Source organism: Bufo gargarizans, chromosome 1, assembly GCF_014858855.1.
Source record: "Bufo gargarizans isolate SCDJY-AF-19 chromosome 1, ASM1485885v1, whole genome shotgun sequence".
In the NCBI taxonomy this organism is placed as follows: domain Eukaryota; kingdom Metazoa; phylum Chordata; class Amphibia; order Anura; family Bufonidae; genus Bufo; species Bufo gargarizans.
Window position 1 is genome coordinate 748,163,746 of NC_058080.1, and position 22,177 is coordinate 748,185,922.

At 42.6% G+C, this 22,177-nt stretch overlaps 1 protein-coding gene across 1 annotated transcript in view; it reads left to right on the forward strand.

Moving 5' to 3' along the window:
• Positions 1–18,157, forward strand: part of LOC122930572 (zinc finger protein 585A-like) — a 96,183-nt gene extending 78,026 nt beyond the window's left edge. Inside the window, exon 7 of the mRNA XM_044284066.1 lies at positions 16,309–18,157. Coding sequence (XP_044140001.1) covers positions 16,309–17,426 — 1,118 coding nt within the window. The 3' untranslated portion in view covers positions 17,427–18,157. The remainder of the gene's footprint in view (positions 1–16,308) is intronic.
• The last annotated feature ends 4,020 nt before the right edge of the window (positions 18,158–22,177 follow it).

The window sequence follows — 22,177 nt, forward strand, 5'->3', positions numbered from 1 at the left end:
GTGATCTGATCTTCATCTAAGTCACAACAATAGACAATCACAGTCTGCTTAACTAATAACACACAAATAATTAAATGTTACCATGTTTTTATTGAACACACCATGCAAACATTCACAGTGCAGGTGGAAAAAGTATGTGAACCCTTGGATTTAATAACTGGTTGAACCTCCTTTGGCAGCAATAACTTCAACCAAACGTTTCCTGCAGTTGCAGATCAGACGTGCACAACGGTCAGGAGTAATTCTTGACCATTCCTCTTTACAGAACTGTTTCAGTTCAGCAATATTCTTGGGATGTCTGCTGTGAATCACTGTCTTGAGGTCCTGCCACAGCATCTCAATCAGGTTGAGGTCAGGACTCTGACTGGGCCACTCCAGAAGGTGTATTTTCTTCTGTTTAAGCCATTCTGTTGTTGATTTACTTCTATGCTTTGGGTCGTTGTCCTGTTGCAACACCCATCTTCTGTTGAGCTTCAGCTGGTGGACAGATGGCCTTAAGTTCTCCTGCAAAATGTCTTGATGAACTTGGGAATTCATTTTTCCTTTGATGATAGCAATCCGTCCAGGCCCTGACGCAGCAAAGCAGCCCCAAACCATGATGCCCCCACCACCATACTTCACAGTTGGGATGAGGTTTTGATGTTGGTGTGCTGTGCCTCTTTTTCTCCACACATAGTGTTGTGTGTTCCTTCCAAACAACTCAACTTTGGTTTCATTTGTCCACAGAATATTTTGCCAGTACTGCTGTGGAACATCCAGGTGCTCTTGTGCAAACTGTAAACATGCAGCAATGTTTTTTTTGGACAGCAGTGGCTTCCTCTGTGGTATCCTCCCATGAAATCCATTCTGTTTAGTGTTTTACATATCGTAGATTCGCTAACAGGGATGTTGGCATATGCCAGAGACTTTTGTAAGTCTTTAGCTGACACTCTAGGATTCTTCTTCACCTCATTGAACAGTCTGCGCTGTGCTCTTGCAGTCATCTTTACAGGACAGCCACTCCTAGGGAGAGTAGCAGCAGTGCTGAACTTATTCCATTTATAGACAATTTGTCTTACCGTGGACTGATGAACAGCAAGGCTTTTGGAGATACTTTTATAACCTTTTCCAGCTTTATGCAAGTCAACAATTCTTAATCGTAGGTCTTCTGAGAGCTCTTTTTTGCGAGGCATCATTCACATCAGGCAATGCTTTTTGTGAAAAGCAAACCCAGAACTGGTGTGTGTTTTTTATAGGGCAGCTGTAACCAACACCTCGAATCTCATCTCATTGATTGGACTCCAGTTGGCTGACGCCTCACTCCAATTAGCTCTTGGATATGTCATTAGTCTAGGGGTTCACATACTGAATGTTTACATGGTGTGTTCAATAAAAACATGGTAACATTTAATTCTTTGTGTGTTATTAGTTTAAGCAGACTGTGATTGTCTATTGTTGTGACTTAGATGAAGATCAGATCACATTTTATGACCAATTTGTGCAGAAATCCATATCATTCCAAAGGGTTCACATACTTTTTCTTGCAACTGTATGTGCCGAATTTCAAGAAGATTGGATTATATTTAGAGGTTGCACACTTTGATCAGTTATGTAAAAGTAGGCAAAGAATAAGATTTTTCAATGTTAATTACTTTTATTGGGAAAACTAGAAATCACAAACTTAAAATAATATTAAAACTAGACACTAAGGCCTCATGCACACGACCGTTCAATTTTTTGCTGTCCGCCAAACGCAGGACGGGCGGCCCATTGTGGAAATGCCTATTCTTGTCCGCCAATTGTTTTTTTTTGCGGGGCCACGGAACGGAGCAAAGGATGCGGACAGCACACGGAGTGCTGTCTGCATCTTTTGCGGCCCCATTGAAGTGAATGGGTCCGCATGTGAGCCCCAAAAACTGCGGCTCGGATGCGGACCCGAACAACAGTCGTGTGCATGAGGCCTAAGACTAATCGGTAGTATGACAGGCAAAACATGTGTTCTATTAATCAACTTTGAACGATGCAATCCCTTCTCTTGTTAGCTCGGTGACGACTTTTCTGTGACGCTCGACGACCCTCAACAAGAATAGTTTTTGTTACTCGTCCCTGACCGATTCGTTAAACTTTTTTATCAGAGCAAATACTCTTTCTGAGGTATCATTGACCACCTTAAGAGCGTTCACATGGCTTCTTAGAGAATCACTGCAGTATTCTGTCACGTCGTGGATCCCAAACTATTCAGAGAACGTCTTTGTTTTAATAGTAACGAAATGGCTAAAAAAAAAAGCCAATCCTACGTTTGTTTCTGACAGATATCAAAGGTGTCTCTTAGCAACTGTGAGAGCACTTTTTTTGACGTCTGCATCTGGGTAAGTGCTCAGAAGCCGGAGCATATCCAAATCATTCTTTGGAGCCCATCGACTTACAATTGCCTCGTGCAAAAAGCGAACATACATGAGGCTGACAAAATGTGCAACCCGTTTCATTCCTTTTAATTCTCATTGAGAAATATTCAACTGTTTAGTGAAGAGGACAATTTTAAGTGCATATATTGCCTTTGCCATCCACCTTGCTTGATGCAGAGCCCCCGGGATCCTGAAACTGAAGTCGTTTTAGACCAACCTCCTAGGTACAGGAGTGAGAGTAGTAATAAAAGTGATCAATGTGTGCAACCCCTGAATATTATCCAATCTTCTTAAAATTTGGCATATATATCTTTTACATCACTGAGACTCGGGACGTAAGCGAAGTCATATGAAAATCACATCTTTGGAAAAGTGAAACATCCTGATGCCCATTGTAGTGATTTTCATTGATGGACAGGGGTCACTTGGACACTCCAACAACTTTGCAGCTACACTACCTCCTACACAACAAGCTGTACTGTCCTGTGTGTCCTGACACCTTCGTATCACCAGTATTGTTGTCAGCAATTAGCTTCATAGTAGATCTTCTATGGGACCAGACCAGATGGGCTATCTTCACCCTCTACGCACTGCAATGAATCTTGGGCACATGACCCAGTCATCAGTTCACTGGCTATCCTTTTTTAGGCTGCCTTGGTAGGTATTTACCTGGAACACCCCACAACACCGGCCACTCTGGTGATGCTCTGATCCAGCCATCTGCATATCTTGTTAGGCATCCTTACTCCTACCTATATCTGACTATTTACCATCTTTACCAGATAATCCTTGTCATTCACTTTGTCAGTGCTATTAATGTTATGGCTGATCAGGGCATAACTGTCCTTCTAATCAGGGCCGCTCCACCAAGTAGGCGAGTTGAGGTGGTTGCTTCAGGCGACAGAATCTGATCTCTCTGTATTCAACTGTATTGCCTCAGGATGGCGATAGTTAGATACTGCGGCAGGGCACGGGAGTAACGTCTCTCCTACCCGTTCCCTCTAGTAGGCTTCAGGCCTAGTGCCTGAAGAGGTCGGCGCAGGTGGCACGATAACGCCATCATCATCATGCAGGACACAGGCCAGAAGAGGTCTGCATCGCATCCCTGAAAGCTGCATGGAGGTAAATATTTGAGTTTATTTTTTTCATTTGCCACAATGCTGTTGGCCCACTATGAAGAAAAGGGGGAGAGGTGGCATCTACTGGGGGCACTATATAGGGGCATTTTATACTGGCACTCATTATGGGGACATTAGCTCAACTGGAGGCACAAAGAGGGGGTATTTTTGTACTGGTACACAGTAGGGGGCATTGGCAAACATGGGAACATTAGCTCTATTGGGGGACTAAGAGGAAGACGTTTTTTTGTACTGACACAAAACGGGGCATTTTTTTCTACTGGTACACATGGGGGTATTTTTGTACTGGCATAAATTATAGGGGCATTTTTTGTACTGGCTCACTTTTATTAGGAGAATTGTTACTACTGGGAGTATTATGGTGAGCCTTATTACTACTGGGGGCCTATTGAGAACATGGTTGCCAGTATGGGCACTATGGAAGCAATATTACTTTTGGGGCACAGTGGAAACAGTACAGTAGGGCATAGGGGCACTATTACTACTAAGTGCACTCTGGCAGATAATTATTTCTATTGGTAGGACTTTGGGGAGCACTATTACTGTGGGGGGTTCCCTGGCACAGTATCAGCTTAGTATAATTATTTTTGGGGGTCATTTTGTTTACAACACTATTAGTGTCAGGGACACTATTTGCTGGGCACAGTAATTTTTTAGGACACTAAAAATTATTGAAGGGGGCAGTATCGGTGTGGTACTAGTATTTTCACGGGGACAGTTTCTGCAGTATAGTATTGGGGAGCACAGCGGGCACAGTATTGGGGGTGGAGGGATGGGGAGTTCAGAAGGTGGGAGAATGATGGAAGAGTAAGAAACTAAGATGTCTGTAAACTGCAGAGACGAGTTGGCTGAAATAAATCATCATGGCGGTCTGATCTGAAAGGAGAAGATGAGGAAAGAGAACATCTACATCAGAGGAGATGTCACAGGATGTAAGAGGTATGGGGCGCTGTAATAGCCTGTATGTTCTGTAGTGCTGTATGTAATGTTAGGTTGAGAATTTGGAATTGGAAGGGAAGGGGGTTTTATTGATCTCACAGGGAACAGAGACTTGGAGGGGATATGGATGCAAAGCTTTCTCCAAGACCTTATCGTCTTGTTTAGAGTAGACTAGGAGTAGTTGTTTAGTTTTCTCCATGTACTTTCGTCTGACTGAAGGTTTTCACAGTGGGTTCTCTCTCTAGAAATGTACCTCACCGAGGTGTCATTTTGCCAGGACGATGACCTGACACCTTTTATATGGTTGCTAGGGTGTAGCAGAGCACTTTTAAACGAATCCCTTCTCAATCCTGCCATATATTGTGAAAAAGGTAGCCACCAGCCACTGCCCTCCATTCGCTCTTATAGTACAGAGGTTACTCATGGTCTGCTAGGAGCTGGGCCCTCGGCACAGGTGGTGAGGAGCAGAATATTGTTATTTCCCCCTGATAACTAAACCTAGAAGTGAAGGATCTGAGAGAAGTGTCTGATCTATAGACAGATCTACAGGAGGCCATGTATTCAGTCACTGTGTGCTTGTGTCTCCACAGATGAATCCAGGAGGAGAAATCCACCAGAGAGATGTCCCCGTCCTCTGTATTCCCAGGACTGTCCAGAGGAGAAGGTCCCAGAGAACCCTCAGGTAGATGGAGCTGAGCCCTATACACATCTATATAGGGGGTCCTGCAGTCATAGAGGGGTCATAGATTGTGGGGGTCTCTTATGTGGATCTGTTAGATTTCCCACCTGTCTGCTGTATTGTACTGAATTGTTACAGATGACAAATCAGGGGGAAGATCTGACTGATATTAAAGTGGAGGATGAAGAAGAGAAGATGATGGGCGATCCCCCGTGTAAGAGTGAGGTGGAGGAGGACATTGTCACCACAGGTATGGAATCATGAATGGAGGAAGTGACTTCAGATTCTGTGACTTACTAAATACTCTCTCAGCAAACTTCACTGTAGAAACCAGTGTCAGGCAGCTGCTGCCAAGATCATAAGATTATGGGGTTCATCAAACGGCACATAGATGCACATGATGAGAACATAGTCCTGCCACTTTACAAATCACTGGTTAGACCACACTTGGAGGACTGTGTACAGTTCTGGTCTCCTGTGACCAAGACAGACATAGCAGAGCTGGAGAGGGTTGGATGGACTACAGTACCATAAAGATTATCAAAATAAGGGTTATTTAGCCTAGAAAAAAAATACGACTGAGGGGCAATCTAATCACTATGTATAACGGGACTCCTTACTGTAAGAGCAGTGAGACTATGGACTCTTTACTGTAAGAGCAGTGAGACTATGGGCTCTTTACTGTAAGAGCAGTGAGACTATGGGACTCTATACTGTAAGAGCAGTGAGACTATGGATTCTTTACTGTAAGAGCAGTGAGACTATGGGCTCTTTACTGTAAGAGCAGTGAGACTATGGGACTCTATACTGTAAGAGCAGTGAGACTATGGACTCTTTACTGTAAGAGCAGTGAGACTATGGACTCTTTACTGTAAAAGCAGTGAGATTATGGACTCTTTACTGTAAGAGCAGTGAGACTACGGACTCTACTGTAAGAGCAGTGAGACTACGGACTCTGTACTGTAAGAGCAGTGAGACTACGGACTCTGTACTGTAAGAGCAGTGAGACTACGGACTCTGTACTATAAGAGCAGTGAGACTACGGGCTCTGTACTGTAAGAGCAGTGAGACTACGGACTCTGTACTGTAAGAGCAGTGAGACTACGGACTCTGTACTGTAAGAGCAGTGAGACTACGGGCTCTTTACTGTAAGAGCAGTGAGATTACGGGCTCTTTACTGTAAGAGCAGTGAGACTATGGGCTCTTTACTGTAAGAGCAGTGAGACTATGGGCTCTTTACTGTAAGAGCAGTGAGACTATGGGCTCTTTACTGTAAGAGCAGTGAGACTATGGGCTCTTTACTGTAAGAGCAGTGAGACTATGGGCTCTTTACTGTAAGAGCAGTGAGACTATGGGCTCTTTACTGTACGAGCAGTGAGACTATGGGCTCTTTACTGTAAGAGCAGTGAGACTATGGGCTCTTTACTGTAAGAGCAGTGAGACTATGGCTCTTTACTGTAAGAGCAGTGAGACTATGGGCTCTTACTGTAAGAGCAGTGAGACTATGGGCTCTTTACTGTAAGAGCAGTGAGACTATGGGCTCTTTACTGTAAGAGCAGTGAGACTATGGGCTCTTTACTGTAAGAGCAGTGAGACTATGGGCTCTTTACTGTAAGAGCAGGACTATGGCCTGTAGAGCAGGAGACTATGGGCTCTTTACTGTAAGAGCAGTGAGACTATGGGCTCTTTACTGTAAGAGCAGTGAGACTATGGGCTCTTTACTGTAAGAGCAGTGAGACTATGGGCTCTTTACTGTAAGAGCAGTGAGACTATGGGCTCTTTACTGTAAGAGCAGTGAGACTATGGGCTCTTTACTGTAAGAGCAGTGAGACTATGGGCTCTTTACTGTAAGAGCAGTGAGACTATGGGCTCTTTACTGTAAGAGCAGTGAGACTATGGGCTCTTTACTGTAAGAGCAGTGAGACTATGGGCTCTTTACTGTAAGAGCAGTGAGACTATGGGCTCTTTACTGTAAGAGCAGTGAGACTATGGGCTCTTTACTGTAAGAGCAGTGAGACTATGGGCTCTTTACTGTAAGAGCAGTGAGACTATGGGCTCTTTACTGTAAGAGCAGTGAGGGGACTATGGGCTCTTTACTGTAAGAGCAGTGAGACTATGGGTCTTTACTGTAAGAGCAGTGAGACTATGGGCTCTTTACTGTAAGAGCAGTGAGACTATGGGCTCTTTACTGTAAGAGCAGTGAGACTATGGGCTCTTTACTGTAAGAGCAGTGAGACATGGCTCCTTTACTGTAAGGCAGTGAGAACTATGGGCTCTTTTACTGTACGAGCAGTGAGACTCTGGGCTCTCTACTGTAAGCGCAGTGCAGACTATGGGCTCTTTACTGTTAAGAGGCAGTGAGAATATGGGCTCTTTACTGTTAAGAGCAGTGAGACTTATGGGCTCTTTACCTGTAAGAGCAGTGAGACTATGGCTCATTTACTGTAAGAGCAGTGAGAATAGGGCTCTTTACTGTAGAGCGTGAGAATATGGGCTCTTTACTGTAAGAGCAGTGAGACTATTGGTATCGGCTCTTTACTGTCAGAGCAGTGAAGACTATGGGCTCTTTACTGTAAGAGCGTGAGGGGACTATGGGCTCTTTACTGTAAGAGCAGTGAGACTATGGGCTCTGTACTGTAAGAGCAGTGAGACTATGGGCTCTGTACTGTAAGAGCAGTGAGACTATGGGCTCTGTACTGTAAGAGCAGTGAGACTATGGGCTCTGTACTGTAAGAGCAGTGAGACTATGGGCTCTGTACTGTAAGAGCAGTGAGACTATGGGCTCTGTACTGTAAGAGCAGTGAGACTATGGGCTCTGTACTGTAAGAGCAGTGAGACTATGGGCTCTGTACTGTAAGAGCAGTGAGACTATGGGCTCTGTACTGTAAGAGCAGTGAGACTATGGGCTCTGTACTGTAAGAGCAGTGAGACTATGGGCTCTGTACTGTAAGAGCAGTGAGACTATGGGCTCTGTACTGTAAGAGCAGTGAGACTATGGGCTCTGTACTGTAAGAGCAGTGAGACTATGGGCTCTGTACTGTAAGAGCAGTGAGACTATGGGCTCTGTACTGTAAGAGCAGTGAGACTATGGGCTCTGTACTGTAAGAGCAGTGAGACTATGGGCTCTGTACTGTAAGAGCAGTGAGACTATGGGCTCTGTACTGTAAGAGCAGTGAGACTATGGGCTCTGTACTGTAAGAGCAGTGAGACTATGGGCTCTGTACTGTAAGAGCAGTGAGACTATGGGCTCTGTACTGTAAGAGCAGTGAGACTACGGGCTCTGTACTGTAAGAGCAGTGAGACTATGGGCTCTGTACTGTAAGAGCAGTGAGACTATGGACTCTTTACTGTAAGAGCAGTCAGACTATGGACTCTTTACTGTAAGAGCAGTGAGACTATGGACTCTGTACTGTAAGAGCAGTGACACTATGGACTCTTTACTGTAAGAGCAGTGAGACTATGGACTCTGTACTGTAAGAGCAGTGAGACTATGGGCTCTTTACTGTAAGAGCAGTGAGACTATGGACTCTTTACTGTAAGAGCAGTGAGACTATGAAACTCTCTCCCAGAGGATGAGGTGAAGGTGAATTCACAAAAAAGGTTTAAGAGAAGCCTGGATGTATTTCTGGAGTGTAATAATATTGCAGGTTATAGTTACTAGAGAGGGGTCGCTGATCCGGGGAGTTATTCTGATTTCCTTAAAATGGGAAAATTGGCTTCTACCTTGAGGGTTTTTCCCTCCTCTGGATCAAGTCTCCATCAACAAAAATCTAATGTATAACCATGATAATGACAATGATTAGTGTTGCACTCACTGTCTCTATGATACTGACTTAAGACATTAGTTGGTGAGTGTATAAAAATATCATATAATGTAGAGCAAATCAGATGGGATAATTCATACTCACAATATAAAGCGCACTATACATCTGGCAATGCTGTAGTTTGTGTTGAGTTCAGTTACATCATGGGGCTGGTCTCTGATGCGACCACAAACAAACTCACCAATGCGGAATCACTGTAACACCAGAAATGTCTCCCCTATTCACCTAGCAGTAAGATGGAGTGATCAGAAGCAGACAACTTGCATGACCCTGTGTACAGTAGGTAGACATCTAAGCCATCAATTACCAGGCTTATCAACCTAGATTCTTGCCATTAGGAGTGTCACTCCATGCTCACAGCATAGAACACGGACAGATCTAAATTTCCCTCGGAAGCGAGGAAAAAAGAGAAAAAAGAGCGCACAATAGGGTAGTATGTTCAAACATCGGATAAGGATGTCAGAGTGAGAAATATCCAAACTCACCTTTTGGGGTTGTGCTCCGGCAGGCACAACGCTACTGTAGGCTTGATAGAAACAAGACCTTTTAAACCAGGATTGCAGCCGCAGATTTTAGGATCTCTTGGCTGGGATGTCCAGTGCCCCCAAAAGAATTCGTAGGTAAAGGAAAGAAGAGGTTCTGCATCGGCGCAAATCACCAGTAAGATCGGTCTTGGTAAATAGATTTCTTTTTTTGTTTTAATAAGAAACAACGCGTTTCGGGGATGAAAGACTCCTCTTTCATCCCCGAAACGCGTTGTTTCTTATTAAAACAAAAAAAGAAATCTATTTACCAAGACCGATCTTACTGGTGATTTGCGCCGATGCAGAACCTCTTCTTTCCTTTACTCCATTCTCACAGACATTCGTGATGTCCACATGATGGAAGAGCTCATGTATCAGAAAACCAGCATCTTCTTAATTCTTCATAGGACCCGCGTTCCCCTTAGAACATCATTCTTAGTGTAATGCACCCAACAAGGTGCTGGAAACCTTTATTCCAGATTCTGTTTGATGACCTCACTCTGTCTATTCTACTGCATCCTAAAGATGTCTGTAATCCTGAGCTCCGGTGACTATGCAGCCATTAAGCTAAACAGACCACATTGTCTTGTCCATGGTTCCGTGGTTTCAGCTTGAGGTGTGTGCTTTACCTCATGGTACATTTATCTTGTTAAATGTACACATTTGCCATGATCAGATTGTCCAGAACAATATTAAAGATAATCTATCATTAGATTTAACAATACTGTGCATGTAGTATGAAACAGATCACTTAGACCTGATGAGGCCGGTGTCCTTACTTTGAAACTCCATGTCAGAATGGCTGTGTAATCCCTTTTGAACATTTTCCTCTCTGACATAAAAATTAGTATATTATGACTTGACCTAGAGAGTGTTCAAGAATTCTGTATTTACTAACTAAACTCAGTCTTTGTCCATCTACAGCTTAATAGACAAGATCCTTTCAGTGCACCTCCTCCTCTGCTGCTGTCTCGCACATGCTCAGTACAGGCTGCAGTAAAATCAGGCAGCAGATGGAATTAGAAACTGCAATTCCACACAGCTTCTCATTCCATACAGCAACTGGAAGGAGGATAATCTCTAAATACAGAGTAATAGAGACTGTAGAGCAGCAGTGGAGGAGGTACATTAAGAAGAGCTTGTTAGTTAAGCTCTAGGGGCATTATAGCATGGATTCCACCAGCGTCATCAGGTCTAAGAAATCTATTTAATAATGAATGAGTAATGTGGCAATGGATCTTAAAAGGGTTGTCCAGGCATATATATTGATGACCTATTGTCAGGATAGGTCATCAGTATCTGATCGGCGGGAGTCAGCTGTTTTTAAGAGGAGGCAGCGCTCCATGTGAGCTGTACTTCCTGTTCATTACGCTGCGCCTCGTCTAGGAAGTGCAGTGTAATACAAATACCCGTTCCGTTCAAGTGAATAGAGCGAGTACTTGTAATTACACTATGCAGCCGCTCCACAGAAGATGATGCGTAGTGTAAAGACGAGGAAGCCACGCTTGCATGGAGCGCTGCATCCTCATCAAACACCCGGCCTCTTCTAACAGCTGGTCAGCAGATCTGATATTAATGACCTATCCGGAGGATAGGTCATCAGTATATATGGCTGGACAACCCCTTTTAAGTAATTTTGTTCTCTTACTGTTATTCTCACTTGGCATTTAAGGGCAAATGTGTTGGCAGACTTTGTTGCCAAGCATACAGTTGCAAGAAAAAGTATGTGAACCCTTTGGAATGATATGGATTTCTGCACAAATTGGTCATAAAATGTGATCTGATCTTCATCTAAGTCACAACAATAGAGAATCACAGTCTGCTTTAAACTAACAACACACAAAGAATTACATGTTACCATGTTTTTATTGAACACACCATGTAAACATTCACAGTGCAAGTGGAAAAAGTGTGTGAACCCCTAGACTAATGACATCTCCAAGACTTAATTGGAGTGAGGTGTCAGCCAACTGGTGTCCAATCAATGAGATGAGATTGGAGGTGTTGGTTACAGCTGCCCTATAAAAAACATACACCAGTTCTGGGTTTGCTTTTCACAAGAAGCATTGCCTGATGTGAATGATACCTTGCACAAAAGAGCTCTCAGAAGACCTACGATTAAGAATTGTTGACTTGCATAAAGCAAACCATGTAAACATTCACAGTGCAGGTGGAAAAAGTATGTGAACCCTTGGATTTAATAACTGGTTGAACCTCCTTTGGCAGCAATAACTTCAACCAAACGTTTCCTGTAGTTGCAGATCAGACGTGCACAACGGTCAGGATTCCATTCCTCTTTACAGAACTGTTTCAGTTCAGCAATATTCTTGGGATGTCTGGTGTGAATCGCTTTCTTGAGGTCATGCTACAGCATCTCAATTGGGTTGAGGTCAGGACTCTGACTGGGCCACTCCAGAAGGTGTATTTTCTTCTGTTTAAGCCATTCTGTTGTTGATTTACTTCTACAGGGAGTGCAGAATTATTAGGCAAGTTGTATTTTTGAGGATTAATTTTATTATTGAACAACAACCATGTTCTCAATGAACCCAAAAAACTCATTAATATCAAAGCTGAATATTTTTGGAAGTAGTTTTTAGTTTGTTTTTAGTTTTAGCTATTTTAGGGGGATATCTGTGTGTGCAGGTGACTATTACTGTGCATAATTATTAGGCAACTTAACAAAAAACAAATATACAGACGTGGACAAAATTGTTGGTACCCTTTGGTCAATGAAAGAAAAAGTCACAATGGTCACAGAAATAACTTTAATCTGACAAAAGTAATAATAAATTAAAATTCTATAAATGTTAACCAATGAAAGTCAGACATTGTTTTTCAACCATGCTTCAACAGAATTATGTAAAAAAATAAACTCATGAAACAGGCATGGACAAAAATGATGGTACCCCTAGAAAACACAGAACATAATGTGACCAAAGGGACATGTTAATTCAAGGTGTGTCCACTAATTAGCATCACAGGTGTCTACAACCTTGTAATCAGCCATTGGGCCTATATATATGGCTCCAGGTAATCACTGTGTTGTTTGGTGATATGGTGTGTACCACACTCGACATGGACCAGAGGAAGCAAAGGAAAGAGCTGTCTCAAGAGATCAGAAAGAAAATTATAGACAAGCATGTTAAAGGTAAAGGCTATAAGACCATCTCCAAGCAACTAGATGTTCCTGTGAGTACAGTTGCACATATTATTCATAAGTTTAAGATCCATGGGACTGTAGCCAACCTCCCTGGACGTGGCCGCAGGAGGAAAATTGATGACAAATCTAAGAGACGGATAATCCGAATGGTAACAAAAGAGCCTAGAAAGACTTCTAAAGAGATTCAAGGTGAACTTCATGCTCAAGGAACATCAGTGTCAGATCGCACCATCCGTCGTTGTTTGAGCCAAAGTGGACTACATGGGAGACGACCAAGGAGGACACCATTGTTGAAAACGAATCATAAAAAAGCAAGACTGGAATATGCCAAACTACATGTTGACAAGCCACAAAGCTTCTGGGAGAATGTCCTGTGGACAGATGAGACAAAAATCGAAGTTTTTGCCAAGGCACATCAGCTGTATGTTCACAGACGAAAAAATGAAGCATATCAAGAAAAGAACACTGTCCCTACTGTGAAACATGGAGGAGGCTCTGTTATGTTCTGGGGCTGCTTTGCTGCGTCTGGCACAGGGTGTCTTGAATCTGTGCAGGGTACAATGAAATCTCAAGACTATCAAGGAATTCTAGAGAGAAATGTACTAGCCAGTGTCAGAAAGCTTGGTCTCAGTCGCAGGTCATGGGTCTTGCAACAGGACAATGACCCAAAACACACCGCTAAAAACACCCAAGAATGGCTAAGAGGAAAAAATTGGACTATTCTAAAGTGGCCTTCTATGAGCCCTGACCTCAATCCTATTGAGCATCTTTGGAAGGAGCTGAAACATGCAGTCTGGAAAAGGCACCCTTCAAACCGGACACAACTGGAGCAGTTTGCTCATGAGGAGTGGGCCAAAATACCTGCTGAGAGGTGCAGATGTCTCATTGACAGTTACAGGAAGCGTTTGATTGCAGTGATTGCCTCAAAAGGTTGCGCAACAAAATATTAAGTTAGGGGTACCATCATTTTTGTCCATGCCTGTTTCATGAGTTTATTTTTTTACATAATTCTGTTGAAGCATGGTTGAAAAACAATGTCTGACTTTCATTGGTTAACATTTATAGAATTTTAATTTATTATTACTTTTGTCAGATTAAAGTTATTTCTGTGACCATTGTGACTTTTTCTTTCATTGACCAAAGGGTACCAACAATTTTGTCCACGTCTGTATATACCCATTTCAATTATTTATTTTTACCAGTGAAACCAATATAACATCTCAACATTCACAAATATACATTTCTGACATTCAAAAACAAAACAAAAACAAATCAGTGACCAATATAGCCACCTTTCTTTGCAAGGACACTCAAAAGCCTGCCATCCATGGATTCTGTCAGTGTTTTGATCTGTTCACCATCAACATTGTGTGCAGCAGCAACCACAGCCTCCCAGACACTGTTCAGAGAGGTGTACTGTTTTCCCTCCTTGTAAATCTCACATTTGATGATGGACCACAGGTTCTCAATGGGGTTCAGATCAGGTGAACAAGGAGGCCATGTCATTAGATTTTCTTCTTTTATACCCTTTCTTGCCAGCCACGCTGTGGAGTACTTGGACGCGTGTGATAGAGCATTGTCCTGCATGAAAATCATGTTTTTCTTGAAGGATGCAGACTTCTTCCTGTACCACTGCTTGAAGAAGGTGTCTTCCAGAAACTGGCAGTAGGACTGGGAGTTGAGCTTGACTCCATCCTCAACCCGAAAAGGCCCTACAAGCTCATCTTTGATGATACCAGCCCAAACCAGTACTGCACCTCCACCTTGCTGGCGTCTGAGTCGGACTGGAGCTCTCTGCCCTTTACCAATCCAGCCACGGGCCCATCCATCTGGCCCATCAAGACTCACTCTCATTTCATCAGTCCATAAAACCTTAGAAAAATCAGTCTTGAGATATTTCTTGGCCCAGTCTTGACGTTTCAGCTTGTGTGTCTTGTTCAGTGGTGGTCGTCTTTCAGCCTTTCTTACCTTGGCCATGTCTCTGAGTATTGCACACCTTGTGCTTTTGGGCACTCCAGTGATGTTGCAGCTCTGAAATATGGCCAAACTGGTGGCAAGTGGCATCTTGGCAGCTGCACGCTTGACTTTTCTCAGTTCATGGGCAGTTATTTTGCGCCTTGGTTTTTCCACACGCTTCTTGCGACCCTGTTGACTATTTTGAATGAAACGCTTGATTGTTCGATGATCACGCTTCAGAAGCTTTGCAATTTTAAGAGTGCTGCATCCCTCTGCAAGATATCTCACTATTTTTTACTTTTCTGAGCCTGTCAAGTCCTTCTTTTGACCCATTTTGCCAAAGGAAAGGAAGTTGCCTAATAATTATGCACACCTGATATAGGGTGTTGATGTCATTAGACCACACCCCTTCTCATTACAGAGATGCACATCACCTAATATGCTTAATTGGTAGTAGGCTTTCGAGCCTATACAGCTTGGAGTAAGACAACATGCATAAAGAGGATGATGTGGTCAAAATACTCATTTGCCTAATAATTCTGCACTCACTGTATGCTTTGGTCCGTTGTCCTGTTGCAACACCCATCTTCTGTTAAGCTTCAGCTGGTGGACAGATGGCCTTAAGTTCTCCTGCAAAAGATCTTGATAAACTTGGGAATTCATTTTTCCTTCGATGATAGCAATCCGTCCAGGCCCTGATGCAGCAAAGCAGCCCCAAACCACGATGCCCCCACCACCATACTTCACAGTTGGGATGAGGCTTTGATGTTGGTGTGCTGTGCCTCTTTTTCTCCACACATAGTGTTGTGTGTTTCTTTCAAACAACTCAACTTTGGTTTCATCTGTCCACAGAATATTTTGCCAGTACTGCTGTGGAACATCCAGGTGCTCTTGTGCAAACTGTAAACATGCAGCAATGTTTTTTTTGGACAGCAATGGCTTCCTCTGTGGTATCCTCCAATGAAATCCATTCTTATTTAGCGTTTTACGTATCGTAGATTCGCTAACAGGGATGTTAGTATATTCCAGAGACTTTTGTAAGTCTTAAGCTGACACTCTAGGATTCTTCTTCACATCATTGAGCAGTCTGCGCTGTGCTCTTGCAGTCATCTTTACAGGATGGCCACTCCTAGGGAGAGTAGCAGCAGTGCTGAACTTTCTCCATTTATAGACAATTTGTCTTACCGTGGACTGATGAACAGCAAGGCTTTTGGAGATACTTTTATAACCCTTTCCAGCTTTATGCAAGTCAACAATTCTTAATCGTAGGTCTTCTGAGAGCTCTTTTGTGCGAGGCATCATTCACATCAGGCATAGCTTCTTGTGAAAAGCAAACCCAGAACTGGTGTGTGTTTTTAATAGGGCAGGGCAGCTGTAACCAACACCTCCAATCTCATCTCATTGATTGGACTCCAGTTGGCTGACACATCACTCCAATTAAGTCTTGGAGATGTCATTAGTCTAGGGGTTCACATACTTTTTCCACCTGCACTGTGAATGTTTACATGGTGTGTTCAATAAAAACATGGTAACATTTAATTCTTTGTGTGTTTTTAGTTTAAACAGACTGTGATTGTCTATTGTTGTGACTTAGATGAAGATCAGATCACATTTTATGACCAATTTGTGCAGAAATCCATATCATTCCAAAGGGTTCACATACTTTTTCTTGTAACTGTAGTTGAGTTTTTCAAATTTTTAAGCTACAGTAGATTTGTGTACCGGGTGTAGACAAGAATCCAGAACATTATCAGAGTATTATGCAAAGCTTTATAAGGCTGGAATCACATGTGTTAAAAGTTTCTGTACTCTGTGCCATTTGAAAAAAAAAAAAAACATTTTAATTTTCATCTCCACAGAGAATCACAGTATGAAATCTGAGGAAAACGTCATGTTATCACTAAAATATAAACTTGAAAATGAAGATATCATGCAGTGCTCTTCAGGAAAAAACCTTAATGTACATTCAGGACTTCACAGTACAGATCTGTCATATAATACCCCTAATCCTTCTCCTGACCAATTACTGATTGTTACCACAAATGTAGGCAAGCAAGTAGGGAGTAAAAGGTTTCACTGTGAAAAAGAGTTCACAAAGAGATCAAGTATTTCTACACACAGAAGAATTCACACAGGAGAGAAGTCATACTCCTGTTCAGAATGTGGGAAATGCTTTTCATATAAATCACATCTTGTTAAACATGAGCGAATTCACACAGGAGAGAAACCATATTCCTGTTCAGAATGTGGTAAATGTTTTGCCCAAAAAGCATGTCTTATTGCACATGAGAGAGTCCACACAGGAGAGAAGCCATATTCATGTTCAGAATGTGGGAAATGTTTTAGCAATAAATCACATCTTGTTACACATGAGAGAATTCACACAGGAGAGAAGCCATATTCCTGTTCAGAATGTGGAAAATGTTTTACACAAAAAGCATGGCTTATTACACACGAGAGAATTCACACAGGAGAGAAACCATATTCATGTTCTGAATGTGGGAAATGTTTTGCAGTTAAATCGGTTCTTGTTAAACACCAGAGAATTCACACAGGACAGAAACTACATTCATGTTCAGACTGTGGGAAATGTTTTACTTGGAAATCAAATCTTGTTACACATAAGAAAATTCACACAGGAGATAAGCCATATTCATGTTCAGAATGTGGGAAATGTTTTACTTGGAAATCACATCTAATTACACATGAGAGATGTCACACAGGAGAGAAGCCGTATTCATGTTCAGAATGTGGGAAATGTTTTGCAGGAAAATCAGTTTTTGTTAAACATGAGAGAAGTCACACAGAGAAGAATCTATAGTGCTGAAATTCTATATGAAAAAAATAAGAATTTTAATCACTTGTTATTCATAGACATGAATGTTAGGGGCTAAATGGGAACATGTGCTGCAGATTAGCAACTTGTTTTTGTGCAGCTATTTTATGGCTATTATATTAAAAAAAAACTGCCACATTGCAGTTGCATATGATTTGCATTGTGTTCTATGATGACCTGCTACCAAAACTCCAAGTGTTGGACTTTTTTGACTGCTGAGCCAAGTCACTGTGTGACCCCTTTGATAATTATTAGATGCAGTGTTACATTATGATATTATGATATCTTCATATCATGTGATACGTCACCATGCGGCTCCATGAGATTTATTTTTTGGGTGGAATAATCCTAGATCTGCCAAACAACCAAATTACAGTATATTTCTCAGAGGTCAACTGTGACCGAGACCCATGGAGGAAAAGTATTGCAGATATAAGAAAGAGAAGAGGAGCCTTGTTTACTTCCAGAGCATTGAAGATGTATTGTCCCCATGAAGCTTGTTTCTTATCACTGTATTCACACATCCACCCACACTGCGGGAGAGTCCAGAGTGACATGGGGAGAATTAACGATGCTCCCATGTAACCAGGGACATACTCAGATCTCAAAACTTATTATGGCCCCCCTGCACCTAGTTTTCCAGTCTACGTGCATGAATCAATCACATAACAATGCAGAAAATGCGCAACACCCTGGATTTTTGACAAATATACAAGTGGAAGAAATTTTGTCTTTGGTCTCACCCACTTTATCCAAAATGTATTTAGTAAAAAGAGGAACAGGTGCTTCTAAAATATGTCACTCATTCGGAACACCATCTCAATGTATTTATACCAGATAACTGGCATAATAATATACTGAAAAGTCTCTTCTATTACAAAACTGTTTACCTGAAGCCACCACTAGGGGGAGCTCAGTGCATAAGAGTTGCTACAATGAACATAATAATCTCTTTGCATTGAGCTCGCCCCTCCTGCGCCTGGGCCCCTTAGCAGTTGCCTGCCCTTTATTTATTGTAGGTACGCCACTGCATGTAACGGTTTTATAACATATGTGGACATATTAATATTTCATCTTCATTCAAACCGTATTTACTGATAAAATGAAATCTTATATTTGCTCCACGACATGATCACAAAGATATTAAAAACTATTGCAGCATTATATGCACAAATTTGTGCTGCAAAAAGTAACACAAAGACATACTAATTAGTGATTACAATAGACACCAGTCTTGCATATCGGCTGTAGTGGAAGGAACAGAGCCCCACGCGTATCGCCGCTGTATGCAGCTTTGTCAGGTAGCTGTGATTGTAATATGGTTTTCAATGGTTTTTACTATCTTTATGATCATGTTTTGGATACTAATACCTTTAGAGATTATGCGATTCTTTGGTGTGCACCATTTGTTTTTCATATGGCCTTTAATATATTTGGTGGAAGGCTTACTTAGGAGACTTTGACCACCTTCTTAGTTGAGCTGTCTGCTATTGTCAACTCAAGGCCTCTTGTTCCTGTATCCATGAATCCTCTGTTACTCCAGTGACTTTAAAATTGTTCCTTGTCCACCTGAATAATCTATATCTGGTAACCTATATCAGAGATGGTGGAAACATGTTCAACTTCTGGCTGTTTCTAGAACAATCAATCCAATTACTGTTAGTGGTGGTTAACACTAAAGATACAAAGTTGTCACGTTTAGTGATGTGGGAGGGAACACCACACCGACAACAGCAGCCAGTCTCTTAGATCTTCGGACACCTGTCACGTTAGGGACTGTGACAAAAGTATTGTTAAAGTACTGCTTGACATGGCCACCAGAGCAATCCACCCTGAGCAGAGAACAATGTAAAGTGAGAGATTTACTATCTAGGAATACGTCTATATTAGATGTATTTCTGGAGCAATCTGTGACTTTTCCCCGCTCACGCCAGGTCTAAAAAAGTGAGCTTGGCATGGGCGGGGAACATTCATCGATTGCTACGCCTGTTTAAGATAGACAAGTGTACAAGTACTTTCTTACAGTTTTAAGATTCAAGTTCTGGGGTGTCTATCTGCTCCATCTTTAGAGCTACGAGTTTGATAACACTTTATTTTTCTTGAGATGAGGAGAGGGTGTACCTCTAAGATACCAGAATATGGGAAGTCATTATTTCAATGCTGCTTGCTTGTGAACTTTTGTATTGTGGGAAGAAAGGGATGCAAATGAGCTCTTAACAAGCATCTATCCTATAAGTCAATGTTTGACCCTTTAAATAGGCCTTGAGACATGACTCGGATATTAAATAAGCCAGAACCTCATCTGCAGACGGCTGTTTCGAGGTGCATGCAGAGCAGAGGGTATTGGCTTAACTGGTGAGAGGCCAGGTCAGGATTTGGGGGGTACTATCTCTCCTTCGGGAGAGAGCGCCTTAATCGGCGTGAGGAAACTTATAGGCCATACATGCTCCTTTGGAATAATGGGAAGAAAGGGATGCAAATGAGCTCTCACATTGATTAAGGTTCTCTCTCCCCAAGGAAAGATAGTACCCCCCCAAATCCTTTTGTATTGTGTTCACTGTTGTTGATTTTTTTTTTTTCTGTGTATTGTTCTCACAGGTCCGTAGCCTTGGCTTAACCAGGTAGTATATCTCTAGAGATCCATCTGGTGAGCTAGTACTTGTTCATTGTCTGAGAGCCCTTAGCCATTTCTTGCTTTATCTACTATATTCATCCCAGTATGAAAGTAATCTCATGGAATGTTAAGGGTCTTAGATCCTCCAATAAAAGGATGAAAGTCCTTCGCCATTTGAAACGGTTAAAAGTGGACATCGCTTTTTTGCAGGAAATACATTTAAGATCAGATGACTTTCTTAGAATGGAAACATTATGGGTGGGCACAGTGTATGACTCTCCGGCGGTGAACAGGAAAGCATGTGTTTGGAAATCACCCCGATGCCGTTAGGAAATAATTTAGGTTGAGGCTCACGCCTCCCAGTCTGCCAGATGGTTCCCAATTTGATGCAGCGCGCTGGAGAGTAAGACTTGAGACACAGACACAGTGTGATTCAGACTGACTGATTTATTGAAGACACTTACAAAACCTTTATAGATGTTCAGAGTATTCAAAAGTGTTCAATGAAAACCACCGATCAGAATACTGAGATAATAAGCAATCATCAGTCTTACAAAAAGAACCTATAGAAACATCAGGCACATAACACATTGTGACTTCTTCAGCTTCTTGGAATGTCCAAGCTTCTACTTCTTGTGATACGACTTGACCATCAGAACTGCTGTCCTCTGCCAACACTTTAAATTGCATAAGCTACTTCAACTATCAGAGAGACACAAAATGGAAGTTTAACATGTATATAAAATAGGGGATGAGAATTTAGCCAAGTTGTCCTCACCTTAACAATGGCTACAGAGATCTTTCCCCCTGCTTGCTCTATTTATGCAGGGCTGTTTGGGCAGCCTGGCAGGAGTGCTGACCGGCACCCTGAAGTACTGGTTAGCGCTCCTGCTGTGGCCACCCATCCCCCCAGTGATGGCATTATCCCCAACCCCTGAAGCCCTCCTGCTCCAAATGTCGGCAGGTGAAAGGATGACTTTAGAGATATTTCTCCCTGCTTGCTCTATTTATGCAGGGCTGCTTGGGCAGCCTGGCTGCGGGAAAGGAGCGCTGACCGGCACCCTGAAGCACCGCTCAGCGCTCCTGCTGTGGCCACCCATTCCCCCAGTGATGCCTCCATCCCCGACCCTAAAGCCCTCCTGCTCCAAATGTCGGCAGGTGGAAGGATGACTACAGAAATCTTTCCCCCTGCATGATAACAATGTACAGTACAATGGATTTGCTCTTTCTTTGTGAGGTTGCAGTTTCTAAGAAGAGCCTTTGTGTACAAATTGAACTGTACAGTACACTGTTATTTCTGTCGTCCTCTTTCCAGTCTCTTTGTTTCACTTGTGGACTTCTACTGTACTTCTCAGTGACTTGAAGCAGGAAACTTAAAGTACAGTACATCGTTACAGTGTTACAGTACAGAATTATCAGCAGCAGAGCCCTATTAGGCCGGGCAATTTACAGTACTGCCAACAATCGGCTATGATACTGTAGGTAGTGTGGGCATTCGCTCTGGTAGTGTCACTACTAGAGCTTTGAGACGTTCTCACAGCTCTGTTTCTCCACCCCTGTGATGATGTCACTACTAGAGCTTGGAGGAGTTCCCTCTGCCCTGTTTCTCTGCCCCTGTGATGAGGTCTTTACTTTCGGTTTCCTTCCTCCCAGCTGTCTCTCCTGTGTTTGATTTCGCTGCCTTTAAATCACCCCTCCTCCTTTGTAGAGGTGCGGATTATACTTTTCATTTGAGCTGTATCTCTCGCTTGAGTATCTTCACCTGTGTGATATCTTTTCACTGGATCTGTGTTCTGCTGAAGCAAGTACTTCGGATATTGTCTGCTGACTTTGGATCTGTTTTCACTGCAGCCGCAGCTCCTTCAGATAAGTGTTCAGACATTGTGTGTTTCTGTTTCTTTGCTGACTGGATCCGAGGCGACCCCGGTTCCGTCCATATACTGAGCAGGGCACCGGTGGCCGTGCCCCTTCCACTATTGTAGGGGTTTCAGTGGTCATCAGCCTGAGGTACGCGGGCATGTCTCGATCCACCATATGGATCTGGACATGTGCATAGCAGCTTAGGGAGAGCTTTTAGGGTCTGACAGGGGTCACCCTTTATCCTCCCTAGTTTGGGTCCGGT